The sequence below is a fragment of the Nelumbo nucifera genome, chromosome 2 (assembly GCF_055504915.1).
Source record: "Nelumbo nucifera cultivar China Antique chromosome 2, China Antique-T2T, whole genome shotgun sequence".
Taxonomy (NCBI): Eukaryota; Viridiplantae; Streptophyta; class Magnoliopsida; order Proteales; family Nelumbonaceae; genus Nelumbo; species Nelumbo nucifera.
This window is the reverse complement of record NC_142650.1, coordinates 11,504,227-11,518,174: the sequence shown is the minus strand read 5'-3', so window position 1 is coordinate 11,518,174 and position 13,948 is coordinate 11,504,227. Positions and strand designations below refer to the sequence as shown.

The 13,948-nt window shown below is 35.9% G+C and overlaps 1 protein-coding gene across 1 annotated transcript; it reads right to left on the bottom strand.

Annotated features, from left to right (window-relative positions):
* Positions 1 to 4,405: 4,405 nt before the first annotated feature.
* Positions 4,406 to 5,396, bottom strand: LOC104597284 (LOB domain-containing protein 12-like). Its single transcript, XM_010258744.2, has 2 exons — positions 5,124 to 5,396; positions 4,406 to 4,942 (listed from the first exon to the last, which is right to left on the bottom strand). The coding sequence occupies exons 1-2, from the start codon at positions 5,277 to 5,279 to the stop codon at positions 4,613 to 4,615; spliced, it is 486 nt and encodes a 161-aa protein (XP_010257046.1). The 5' UTR covers positions 5,280 to 5,396; the 3' UTR covers positions 4,406 to 4,612.
* Between the last annotated feature and the right edge of the window lie 8,552 nt (positions 5,397 to 13,948).

Below are 13,948 nucleotides of genomic sequence, written 5' to 3'. Positions count from 1 at the left end.
GAAACGATGCAAATATGTAGAGTGTAAAATGGTTCATATAAATTGCAAAATTGGGTTAGTTTTGCACTGACAAATTTATCTTCTTACCAAACATACTTTTAGCTGTAAAGGATGCAAACATGAATTTCAATAAAGCATATACTTTTTTTTATCTTTACATCTTATTATCAATGTAAATATGCATTGATCTGTCATTTAACAATGCATAAATGTAATATTGCCAAACACAGTCAAAAGTGAACCAGAATACAAATTTACCCTGAACCGGGATTTACACTCCGTCTGCATCGTTTTCAAACACAGCCTAATGTGAGGTTAGATGCCTGTGCTTTTCAGAAGACTACTCGGTCATGTTTCAAGGCTCCAATGCTAATAGATCAAGTTGTTATTAATTTATAAAATTGCAGCTTCATAGTTCAATCCCTTACAAAAAGTTTGAAAACAATAGCTGACTATTTCAATTACTTCTTGTGTCGGGCCAAATACGAACAAATTTGTTCATGTGGCTTGTGGAACCTTTGGCATATGAAACAAATTTTGGGTTTCCTACAATTTAATTGGTCTCATTTTTCTTTTAGGACTAGTGTAGGTTTTTAATTAAAAATAAATAAAACAATCAAATTAAACATGGGGTTATTTAAACTGACCCACAATCAATTCAGTTTCCTTTCTTTTAAATTCAAAAAAAATCACAAAATTTTGAAGGAACTAAAAGCAATATGAGGAGAGAATAAGCTGATCACAGACAAGTGCAAATGTGTGTATATAGAAATATGAATACTTTGACTAGGCCGAATCATTTAATTTGCAGGCTACAACTTGAAGAATTCCAAAATTGAAAACCAATCGGATTAAATAATTTGACCAAATAAAAGCTTGTATAATTTAAAGAAGAAATTAAGGGCATAACTCGATGCAGTTCAAGGGTTAATGAATTCTAATTAATCAGGAAAAGTAGAAAAATCATAAATCGTGTGGCAATTGGGCGCTGGACTCTCTCGACTAGCCGCAATATAATTGTTCATTGTTCAAACTTAATTCAAACTTTTCAAATTTTATTATAAACAAAGAACAGTTCCCTTACTTAGCACATGTTCGAAACTTTCAATTCTCTCTTTCTCTCTCCATGATGCTCCCACCGATCTCTGCTACCTAAAATCAAACTGGAATGACATATATTCAAGATGCATGTACGATGCATTTTAAAGGGTGTGTAATGCATTGTTATAGATCTTTATTATGGGCTTATAAGGTCATGCTAGCCTATGAGAAATATTGGTCTGGTATGGAAAAACTTCATCCTCTCATTTGATGGGAGTTGAGATCATCAAGTGGGATCCTGGACCATAGCATCATGATTTTTAAAACCGGACCAGACCAGCAGTCGAGTTTCACCCTAAAACTGCTTTTTGATAAAAAAAAAATGTTGATTTAGTCAGTAAACTATTGGCTCGGGCGGTCAAACTGTCAAATCGAATAACAGTTTTTGGTCTTTAATTTTTTTTTTATTTTTCAAGTCAGAATGGACCATCCGTTCGAACCGGGAACTGGTACCCAGAATGGTTCCCTGTCCAGCCCGATTTTAAAAACCTTGCAATAACATAAGGTCTATAGTGTTTTCCACATATTAGCATTTGCCTTTTTCATAGTTCATCTTATTTGCTTATCAAAAGCAATTATTTTTACAAAATAAAGTTTAAATCTACTAATGAAATGCTATATAGAGAGGAAGAGATTTCTGGATTTTTAAGACTCCAATAAGAATCCAACTAGGATTAATTCACTAATATTTCTTATACATTAAATCAAGATTTCAACCAAATCATATTAATAATATCATATGGTCCACTTGCTTTCCATTCTTTCATATTTTACAATGTATACTTACCATCAAGACTTTAGGCTATGTTTGGATTAAAGGAAAAGGAAGGGAAATGAAGGAAAATGTAGGAAAGGTTTTGTAAAGATTTCCTTCCCGGCCTTTCCTTTTCTAATTCCCTACTTTTTCCTTAAAACCAAACACGGCCTTACTCACTAGGTTACTTTTCTTGCCATATCAAAGAAAGTTTTGCCCTCTAATAAATAAATGACCCATTTAGAAGATGGGTTCAAATACTTGGGAATAATCTCTTCAAGCCCACCTATTTCTGCCTCAGACAAATTTAAGTCTATGACCAATAATCGATGGGAGTATGGCTTTCCTTTTCATAGATATGGTGTTAGACAAAGACTAGTCCGATTAACCATCTCCTGGGTACCACATATACAAAACTCAATCGCGGATCAAAGCTGTCGAATCTCCTACATGATGTAGTGTTTAGAAACAATGAGTACACTTTATTCAGGAGTCAGGACCACTCAGCAGTAAAACTCATGAACGTCTAGCGAACCGTATGGTCCTGGCATATCCTGCGCATTGGGTCAACTAAGTCGGAACAAAACAAGTGGGCTTAAAACAAGAAAAAGGAAAAGAAAGAATGAAAGGACGGAATGTTTTCCCTTCAATTCCCTCAAGAACAAAACAAGTGGGCTCCTTCCCTCATATATCCTACCCACTCTCTCTATTGAAACTAAAGCCCCATGCTTCCATCTCAGTCAACAAAACATTGGGTCAGCTAAGCTATGGAGCTAGATCAGCTTAATTTACAAATAGGTTTTCTGTTCTTTTCAAAAGCATTCAACCCCCCCCCCCCCCCCCCCTGAATATATTAATTTCAATTAATGCCAATTCTACTCTGCATTCTAGTTGTTTGACCATGACTTTAACTTATTTGCTGTTTCTGATTTCCCTACCACGTAGAGAGAGAGATGTTTATAGATTTCCCTACTAAGAAAAAGGTAAAGAATGAGTCCTAGGAGTTGGGTCTTTGTCCAATGGAGCTTGAAAATGAGGGATGGATGAAACCCGTTCCTTCCTTGTGGACACATCCCACCCTTTCTCTAGGAGGAATCTGCGGTCTCCATGACTCTATATGCAGAATGCAGTATACTGTATACATGACATGTCGGGTCATGTTTGGAAAAGAAGCATATTTACAGGGACATTTGCGTATTGAATTTGCACTGCAGACAAATGGACCTTAATTGATTTTGTTAATATCCAATATTTTTTACGGTGAAGTTTGGATTTGCCCGATACAGATTTCTGATTTCCACCGCAAACCTATAAATATTCAAAAGGTCAACAACTCGCACTCTATGCACCAACACCCATCCATGAATAGGCACCAATTCTGAACTGTCACCTACCCCGATAGTACTTTGAGCCTACAAATTCTGACCTTAGGCTGAACCCTCATTCTCCCTATTTTTTGTGAACCATAATCTAAGTGGAGAAATTTAAAAAAAAAAAAATGAATTAGCGACGGCCACCAACAATTTGGCATCATTTAAGCAATTCTCGATTTCTCTAATCTAGTGGCCTTAATTTGAGACGAATAAGAAACCTCGAGCCCCTTAACAGGGAAACAGATTCTCATTTTTTGGGTCCTCTAGAAAAGAAAGCAAATTCGAGATTGATTAGATACAGAAAACACTTTTTGTCTGGCCATGTAATAACTTTAGATTAGCTTTTTTGTCTTGTTACATAACATTAGATTAATTATATATGTTAATTTCTTAATTATTTTTCTATTCCATTGGTTCACATTACTTCTCACCAAACCCCAAAAGGAACCGAAGAAGCTTCATGACTCAAACCCCACTGGGTCTATATCAGACCTATACATGAATTACCCCTTCTTATCATAAAATTCTCAAAAATGGCAATTATATATGCACTCACCTCTCTAGGGTTATGGCCAAAGGGTATTGGCCCTAACAAGCATATTTAATTTCTTCAAAGGAATTATTTGGGTTATCATGTAATTAAAACATTAATTGATGAAACTCATTATGGAGTGTATTAGTGATTAAAAATTAATAAAGATTATGATTCTATTAATGTATACAAAGCCACATGCAAAACATAGCCATAGAACTAATGAAGTGGACACAATCACGTTTCCCATCCTTATCAATTTATATAAATAAAATCTGATGGAAAGATAGAAGTGAAAATAAGAGAAGAAAGCCCTTAAGTTTGACTTAGGAAATGTTTCCACATTAAATAAACAAATCAAGGAGAATCTTTTATTCTTTTTAAGTCAGGTATTGCCTTTGTTTTATTATTATCACCTCCTCTAAGGCAATGGATTCAACACATAAATTAATTAATGTGTGGAGGAATGGATTCGCAAAACAATTAATGGTGATAATATTAACTAATTATATTGCAGTTTCTATTCTTCCCATGTACAAACTTCCTTGCACTGCCTCCCACCATGTTCGAGATGTTATATTACTACTTATGAGAGTCCACCGGCCATCTCTCTCTCTCTCTCTAGATCTACTCCTGTGTTTGGCAGGAAACTCACAAAACCCTACTTCACTCCACATCTCACATGCTAATGAAGTAATGAGGTTGACCCTTTCATAAGCTAAGTGTATGTGTGTGAAAACACCTAATGTGATTATAATCGGTGTATATGAGAAGAATGAAGAGTCTAACGTGGCACCATTAATATTCATTAGAAGAAGGAAAAAAAAAAGAAAAGAAAAGAAAAAAATTTTGTCATGTCCAGAGAGATTCTCTCTTGAGAGGATCTTGGATTACATTGCTTGTAGAGGCAAAGTTGAGATACTGGGGAAGGTTACTGAGGTTACTGTGAAGAAGTGATCTGTCGTCTGAGACAATCTGGTGGGTTGGTAAGGCAGGTTCCTGCTGCATCTGGATGCAAAGGATCTCAGCTTGAGCCACTGCAAGCTGCATCTGCAACTGAGAGACTTGGTTCTGCAAGTAGGAGATCGCCCCGACGCATCCGTAAACAGGGTCTCGCACTCTCGCATTTGCTTCGTATACTAAGCTGCTTACTGCGTCCGCTCTCTGATGAATCGGAAGCTCCTGTATGAAAACATATACATTAACCAACGATCGATCCAACATATATACACAAGAAGCTACGTACGTTTTGATTCTGAAACACTATACATGAAGATACTTGTGAAGAGCTGCATTTCGAGGCTAGAGAGAGAGAAAGAGAGAGAGAGAGAGAGAGAGAGAGAGAGAGAGAGAGAGAGGAGACCTGTAACATTTTGCTAACGTTGCTAGCACCGAAGACCTTGTGAACAATGGCGAACTTATGTGGGTCGTCGGAAGGGAAGTAGGGAGCGAAGATGCAGTCCTTGGCACAGCGACGTCTCAACAGCTTGCAGGAAGCACAAGGCGAACTTCCTCCCATTTCGTGTCTTAAAATCAGCCGAGAAAGAGGAGAGAATTTTAAAGAAAGGAAGGAAAGAAGGAAGAAAAGTGGGGAGGATTATGTTATCTTTTGTCTACGCAAGGATAACGACTCTTGAACAGAAGCAATTCAGAAAAAGAACTTGCAAAAGAATGAGATGGGCTTGTCTATTTATAATAGGTTTTCAGCTCAGTCAAGTAGTTCAATGCATGAACAAGAGTTTTTTTATTTTTTTATTTTTTTTTTAGTACGTGGGGTACCGGTTGCTAGCTTTTTGGTTTATTTTTAGAATTATACATATAATTTGGAACTTGGAAGTCTAATATTGGGGATGTTTGGAATCGTGGCCGTTTTTTAAAAAACGGTTCCACGTCGGATCTACATAGGCGTTTCAACAAACGCTCATATATCTCAGTGTTTAGTTCAGCCAACTATTAAAAAATCAGGCATGCCTCGAAAATCAGGACTCCACCGATGATGCATTGGTGAACCGTTTTCCCCAACAGTTGACTAATGTGTATCCTATGTGGTGCTTACCTGTCAGCACATACATGAAAAACGGTTCTTACCAAACAGCATAGTGTTGTTCACTGCCTATGTGGCAGAAACATTTTTTTACAAAAAACGGGTCTTGGAAGCATGGGCGTTTTTTCTTGAAAATCAGTCCCAAAAGGGCCTATGCTTCCAAACACCATGATTGTCATTTAAGGAAACTTGCCCTAAAATAACTCCTAATCCCCTATAATTATTACCTCTCTCTCTTTATAGTTCTTTTTATCTCTTAATTAATAATTAATTACTATATTTATGATAATATTCAAATTCAAATTTTAATTTGACCCATCATTAAAACAATAAATTCAAAGTTGACTTGTAATTAAACCAACATATTTAAAACTACAAATAAGAAAGGTAAAGAAAATTGAAAATTGAACCTTGGTAATTTGATTATAATAAACATAAACAAACCACTGCACTATATTCAAGTGTTCATTATAATTGTATGTATTATTATTCTTAAGCAAATATTTTTCTTCTTAATCGATGTTCATTAATTAATGTTAAAATTGATTATTAAAATTTATATACTAATAAATATTAATATAAAATATATTGATTTTCTGAAAATTAATGCACATTTTACTCCTTCCATTATCTTCAACAATTACCAATTTGTCCGTATATCTTGCATTTTATATAAATTATTGAGGTATGGGTTTGTATATTTAAATAACTTGTTTTCTTTATAAGTGTTTAAATAACTCATTTAAGGTCATGTAAAATTTATATTTATTGTTATTAATATATTCTTTTAAGATTTATATAAGTTTTCTAATGTATTTATGTATATCTTGATTTTTCGTATGTATCCATACGTATCCAAAATATATCCCAAAATGTTTTTTAAAATTATCTTTTTGATACTTTGAACTTGTCTCTCTCTCTCAATTAAAAGAGAGATTAATTAGGGTTAGGACTATAGAGACAAGGTTGAAAACGATGCAAAACCCTAACCAGGACCGAGACCAACACTAAGAAAAGGGTTGGACGTGAATGTGAATGTTTGTTGACAGACATTCACGTGAATACACATAATTAATAAGAAAGTATATTATTAATTACAACTAATCAAATCCCACCCAACCCCCGGGGACCAAACCACCTCTCTCTCTCTCTCCTTTCTTTAAAACCTTAAAAGTCCATAGGCTGATTCCATTAATCAAATCTTAAAATTAATAGACCTCTCAGAATTTGATATTATTCAAATAACAGACCAGACAATTGAACGATCACAATTCACAAGACACAGGAGATATACTTAGCCACAGCATGAACAGCACCACTACCGGTTCTAACAATAATAATAATTGAATGTAATCCTCCTTAAATGAATAACAGAATGATCAGATGATTCAGATCAGGTGTGTTTGCTAGACCATTATACTTTGAAATTGGCTGGAGATGGAAACTTGCAATTAAGCCAATACAGGCCTTTATTGACTGGTTCATGTTTGAGAAAAAGACTAGCCAACCAATCACAGCCTGATTTACTTTAAGTGGTGGTTTCAGAGTAGCCAACCCAAATCTGAAGAAAATGGGTGGATTGGTTGAATTAATTAAGGGACCAAATCAAGATCTTGGGTTTGGTGATGATCCATTTTCTAGCTAGTTTATACGCCAAACCCATGGTAGGTGCTGACTGATGAACCAGTCAGCCCAATTAAAGGACAAAATGAGAATTGAAATATTGGATACGCCTTATCATGCTAGCTATGTATAATCCAATATTTAAGCAATAAATTTATTTTTCTTCTCCACGAATGTGGTACGGACGACTAAGGCATGACTCCTTCGCATTCATACATACAGAAAAGCATCAAATAAACACATACAAACGATCATATGGGCACATGGTTGCATATATTAACTCATCTGAACCTGGTTTTGTAGATAAATTCTTCCTTTTCTTCTTATAGTTGGTAAGCCATGAATAAACAAGCTGAAATCAAGATCTTCGATATCAAGGAAATTCTACCTTAACATAGGATTGATGATATAAATAGATCTTTTTTCCTTCTTTTTCTTTTTTTTTTCGGGTGGGGGCAATCCTGGACAGGACCCGTGAACGTGGATCGACCATTGTCAGTGTAGCATCCTTTCTAGTATATAGTTATGGCTAAGAATTTCTGTCTACTTGGTAAGATTTATTAATTTCGATATCAATTCCATGAGATTATTATCAAAGAGTCAAGATCAATATAAGTTGTCTTTTTATTTTCTTGAGTATTTAGTATAAACATAAAATAATATTTTGATTTGGCCCATTTGTTTAGTGGGAATAGGGATTCAGAATTGAAATCGGAACTATTTGGTTGGGCAGAATCAGAACCTCATTTCCATTCCTGGTAGAATGGCATTTCCCCATTTGAGGGAATGACTATACCTTCCCCCTTCCTTGGAATGAAATTTCATTCCTGCTGATTCTAGATCCTGTTTAAACCAAACAAATTGTGGGAATAGATCATTTTGATTCAATTCCAAGGGATTCTGATTCTGGTTTCGACTATGAACCAAATGGACACTTAGTATATTATCAAAATTAATTAAGGAAGAAAAGTAAGGATTTTTTATACAAATTTTGAATCTACATTGGTGGATATGAGAGAGAGAGAGAGAAAGAAGATAAGGGTTCTAACCTTTGAACCAAGGATCAACATATTAGCCTATATTAGCTAATACATATGGTACTAATAGGTTAATGATGCATGTTTTTGGGGGGTATGGAGGCCTAAGACAGAGCCCCAACCTATTTTTGAAAAAAAAAAAAAACTAATAAACAATATGTACACAGTTCAAAGTACCGATACAGCCCATACTTCACAAGGGGTGGATTGTGAACAAGAGTATACTTACAGAAATTATTTTGAAAAGGCTATTTTACTGCAACAATTCCAACTATTCACCTTAAAACTTATAAATTGATGCCATCACCAGTTATCATGTAAATCTTTCTTCTCTATATGTAATTCTTATTTCAACTAACACTTTGCTTCCATTTACAATGTTTGTTTAGTGGCCTACACAGAATGAATTCTTCAACTTGAGAACATAAAAATGATAGTAAATAATAAATAATTCCTACACGTTACATGATTCAAATTGGTGACCATGTCGCATCGACAACTCTGCAGTGTGGCCAAACCAAGAATCTACATCCTTCCTCTATTAAATCAAATCAAAGAATTCTGAAAAAAAAAATGTCTAGCTAAGCCCATCAATATTTTTTATTACTTCTCTGTAAAAACACCCACCAAGTAATTAATGAGAAGCACTAAATGTGATCCGACATCAAACTAAGGTCTAAGAATAATAAAAAGGAAACCCATTTCAAGAGAGATTGAAAATGAAATTTAGGGTTGTGGAACCCTAAGTCCTATTCCCCACTCTACTGCATTTAATGCACTCCACATGATTCTAAGCTTCTCATCCTCTCTTCCAAGAAAAACAGGTCTTGTTTCCTAGTTGTCATGGTCCTACAAAGTTAAAAATGTCTTACAAACCAAATTGTTGATTACCTTACACCCTTATAAAATGACATCAAGTAGTGTTGTCGAATTACTTTAAGTGTATTAGTTCATAGAACACGTACTTTCAAGCTTCAACCCTCTATGTTTTAGGAAGGAGAGAGACCATGTCCATGTAAAGAGGTGAGATAGCCTTGTTATTGTTGTTTTTGCCATTTTTTCTAGACAATAAAATACAAGAAAAAACAGACATCTTCATCACCATGTTACAAGAAAATAAAAAACACGGCAGCTTCAATGCAGCATTTAATGCGCATGGTGGTGAGGAAGATTCGTTTTCGAGATGCCTGGTTTTCTCGCCAAAATCGGGGTGGAATGGATTAAAAGTGGTTGTTGGCATTGGCAGTCTCGCCGGTGGCAGGTGGTGGAGTGGCAAACCTATCGATCTGTGTTGTTAAAAATGGAGATCAGACTAGGGATGACAATTTCTATCCTATCCCACGGTGGGTACCCATTTTTCTTTTTTTCTTTTTTTTTTTTTTGCTTAAATGATGGTGTTTTGGGGCGGGTATTCTACAATCCCGTATGAATGTGGGTAGGGTAGGATAGGGTATTAGGCTAAATCCGACCCTCCCCAGCCCGCATATTGTTGGAAAGCATATAAACTTTATGTATTAGGTGTTGAATTTAATAATATTTTGAATTTTATGTGAATGATAATTGATAGTTTATGTGTTTTTTGCATGTTTTAATCAAATAATTAGAAATCTTGATGTTTATTTGTGTTGTTTTACTTATTTATTGCTTATATACAATAAAAAATAATAGGAAATTAGATGTGGATTTTAAACCCAACCCGCCCCTACCCTTGAATATGAGGAGGGTAGGGTAGGGTCGGGGAGGATTTTGCACTTTCATGTGCAGGTGGGGTTTGGATTCTCAAAATCCAATCCACTACAGGTTTTGGGCCAGGTACAGGTTGAGAGGTTTAGGGAGATAAATAGGATCTTGAATTTACAAAACCCTCCCTGAATCCTGTTGCCATCCCTAAATCAGACTAATTATAATTGATCAGCTAGCGACATTAGGGTTTCCATGTTGATGTGTGCCACAGCGCAGGACTGAGCTAACGCACGTCTCTGTGATCAGAACAGCAGAACAGCATCATGTGCATATGTACTACCTTTGTTTAGGTGTGTCCCAAGTCCCAACCATAGAGACCTGGGTCACTGCTGCATGTGTAGCTTTCACCATGGCATCATATGCCAACATACCACCTGTGCTGTCAATGAGCAGCAGCATGTGTATATGTTGCATCTTCTTGATTGATCAAAGCATGGTTTTCAAAATCGAATCAGACTAGATGGTCGGATTAAAAAAAAACCGAGAATCAGTCATCTGACCAGTTTTGTTTTACCCCAAAATGTTTTTTGACCAAAAACCATTAATTTGGTCAGCAAACCACGGACCTAGGCGATCGAATCATTGATCTGGACAACGGAAACTGGACCCAAAAACAGTTTCCTGTCCGGTTCAGTTTTAAAAACCTTAGGTCAAAGTTTAGTGGAATAGGGTGGGAGGGGATTGTTATATAACACAGAGTAGTAGACTGGTAAACTGTCTCTCCTGGGTCCTGGCTGATAGGGAAAGGTTCAGGACCAGTGACAGAAAATTAACCAAATTGTACAAGTTGATCCGGCCAAAAGCTGCTGTCTATGGTCTCTTGGCAATCAAATGTGTAGTCATGCATTCATTGACTTACCAAATTTATCATAACCAGCAACATCCTATTACAACTCTCACTTTTAATTATTTGTATTAATTAATAACCTAACTCAAGCATACAACTTTCTTAGTTGAGATTCTAGCTATAACAGTTAATCCAGGGAAAACAAGCAAATCACAAACCTCTTAATCCTTATTTGGCTCAGTATCTGCACGAGCTTATTTGGATAAACCTTTACTAACCTATGAATCAACAGCTCTAGCATCTGCACGAGCTCATGTCTACTAGCAGTTCAGCCCTCCTGTTTGCTTTGCCTAGTTATAATTCTAGTTGAGAAAGTAGCTAGGATGACAGGCCTAGTTTTCTTTATTCAAGTTCATTCTAGCTTATAATTCTTTATGGTACTACCTACTAACTCCAACATGGTGTTGAACCAACTTTTCGTTTTTTTTTTCCAGTTTCCTGGGTAAGGAAACTAGAAATATCATAAGATCAGTGATATCCTGATGAAGATTTTCCTCCCCAAAGGAAAAAAGGGTAAACCCGTTCACAATGTAAAAAGGAAATAAGACGTGCACAGACAATATGTCCTGTGGCTTACAACACCTGTGAATCAAACGACAGCTTATAGCTCTTAATCTGGTCAGACGACCTGCCTTCTAGCCAACTAGCGAGAATGTTGGGTTGCAAAGTTAACCATCTAGAACCAAACTCATAGCATTTTACCCTTTTGGAGGAGCATGTTCTCCTTCTCCAAAGGCCAATAAAATCTAGTTAATGTATGGAAACTTGCACCCCACTAATTGTAGTTTGAGTAAAATGCCACCAATGTTGGTCTCAGCTATCTGGGGTCTTGGGGTAGACTGGATACAGTCCTACCTTCGGCATTTTTTAGCATAAAGTGGCCTCCATAAAGTTTTGACCATTAGACCTAGTAATCAAGTAATGGCCCCTATTATAACTGTAATTTGAATAGAATTAATTATTACATTTGAAGTCATCCGGAATACAATGTACTATTCAGCTATCTGTTATTCCAAAAAATTGAAATTAATTTAAAACAGGTAACTTGAAATAGTTCATTATCCGAATGATGACTACACACTTACACAGTTAAACGTTACACTTACACCAAGCTTTCGAAATATATTTATGAGAGCAGCATTTTCTAGATGATTTTTCTTCCTTTTTTGAACTTCCAACCAAATTAAATTGAAGGATAAATATAGCTAACCTAGACTACCATATCTGGAGTAGATATGAAGGAATGAAAAAAAAAAAGAATAGATATGAAGGATTGTGGCGGTACAAAAGGTATTCTATCAAGGTGGCTGCACTTTTCCCCCTACTAAAAGGTGGGTCATGGGTGCACTTTATTCACTTTTTTCTAACTTGCAACCAAACTGAAGGATGGCATAACCCAGACTATCCTATCTATCAGGCAGCAGATCTATCTGCATATTAAGAATTGCGCCGGTACAAAAAGGCATTCCATCCGAAGGTCGTCGCACTTTTTTCACTGCAGAGAGGTAACTGCAGTTTACTGTTGTCTTTTCTTAACTAGTTGACTTACCCTACAAAATGAAAGACTCCGGATCACCTGCCAACAAAATATGTTCCAATACCATGCATCTGACACCGTACATTTCATATATGACAGGTTCCACTTTTATGGCGGGCTCCAGTGAGATGTGAGATGTGCGGTGTAAAATCAAGGTGGTACTTGATAGGGTATTGGAATGTTGGCAAGAGATCCCAACTCGAAGTGAAAGACCCACAAGCTCCTTCTTTCTTTTAAATGGGGGAAAGTAAATTCGTTGTATAAGGGGCAAATGACAATGAGATATAGTTGAAATATTTCGATCTGAAAATTTTTCTGCCTCGTGTGTGTTGAAACAGAGACTATTACAAGGAAAAGCCATATTAAAAAAGCATTACTTGTAAAAGAAAATCTCAGATCTAGGATGGAAGACCGACAGATGGGTTTGGATAACTTGCAATCTGTCCCATGTTTCAAATATTTGTTTTGCTGCCGATATTTGGGCAGTGGAGAAATGCTCAATTACAATTCTGCAAAGCTTAAAAATTAACGAATAAACCAAATATCTGAAAGTCATATTATCATGTTAATTTGTAGGCCCTCTAAAAGTTTGAACCCATCAATGGTGGTGGGTCTTAATCTGGGTGTCCAACGTGTGTAGCCAGAACCAAGACATTTGGAGAAAATGAACAGAGAGAAAGAATATAGTGCAAAACCTCAGGGTCTTAACCCTTAAGTTTGGCAATTCCCTACCCTCCAACATTTCCATGTCAATATCATTTACCCTCTCTCTATTAAAAATTTTTCATGTATGGTGGTTCTGAATATTTATGCTGGTCATTCTCACAAAAATACTTTTTTTATTCGGTTTCAAAGGTGTTATTCTGATGCCAGAAGAAACGATTATAACAAAAATTGATTATTTATTAGCTGAGCATCAAGCATATTTCTCATTGTTTTAGGAAGACCATCCTTATAGGTGGACGGGAGATAAAACAACGAAAACCAATGTCATTTGATATTGTCATGTATAACCATGATATAAATGATAGAATTGTATTTTTCACTCATTCAATGGCCAAGCCAATCCAAACTGCAATTCTCTCTGATCTCAAGTATACTTTTCAAATGACATTCGATGTTTTATTAACCTTGAGTCGTATTCTCAAGAGATGTGATATTAAGGTTACGAGCATTTTTCAAGGAAAAGAAAACCAGGGAGGTGCCTCAAATTCTTACAGCACGAGGCAGGCAGGATTTTGAAAAATCATCTAAAGAAGAATTTATTGTAAATAGATCGCTTTCCGAGAAAGGTCGCGATCCGATAGAAAATGTCAAAGTGCTGTGATAGTGTAATATAATAAGGGGGTCTAAAAAA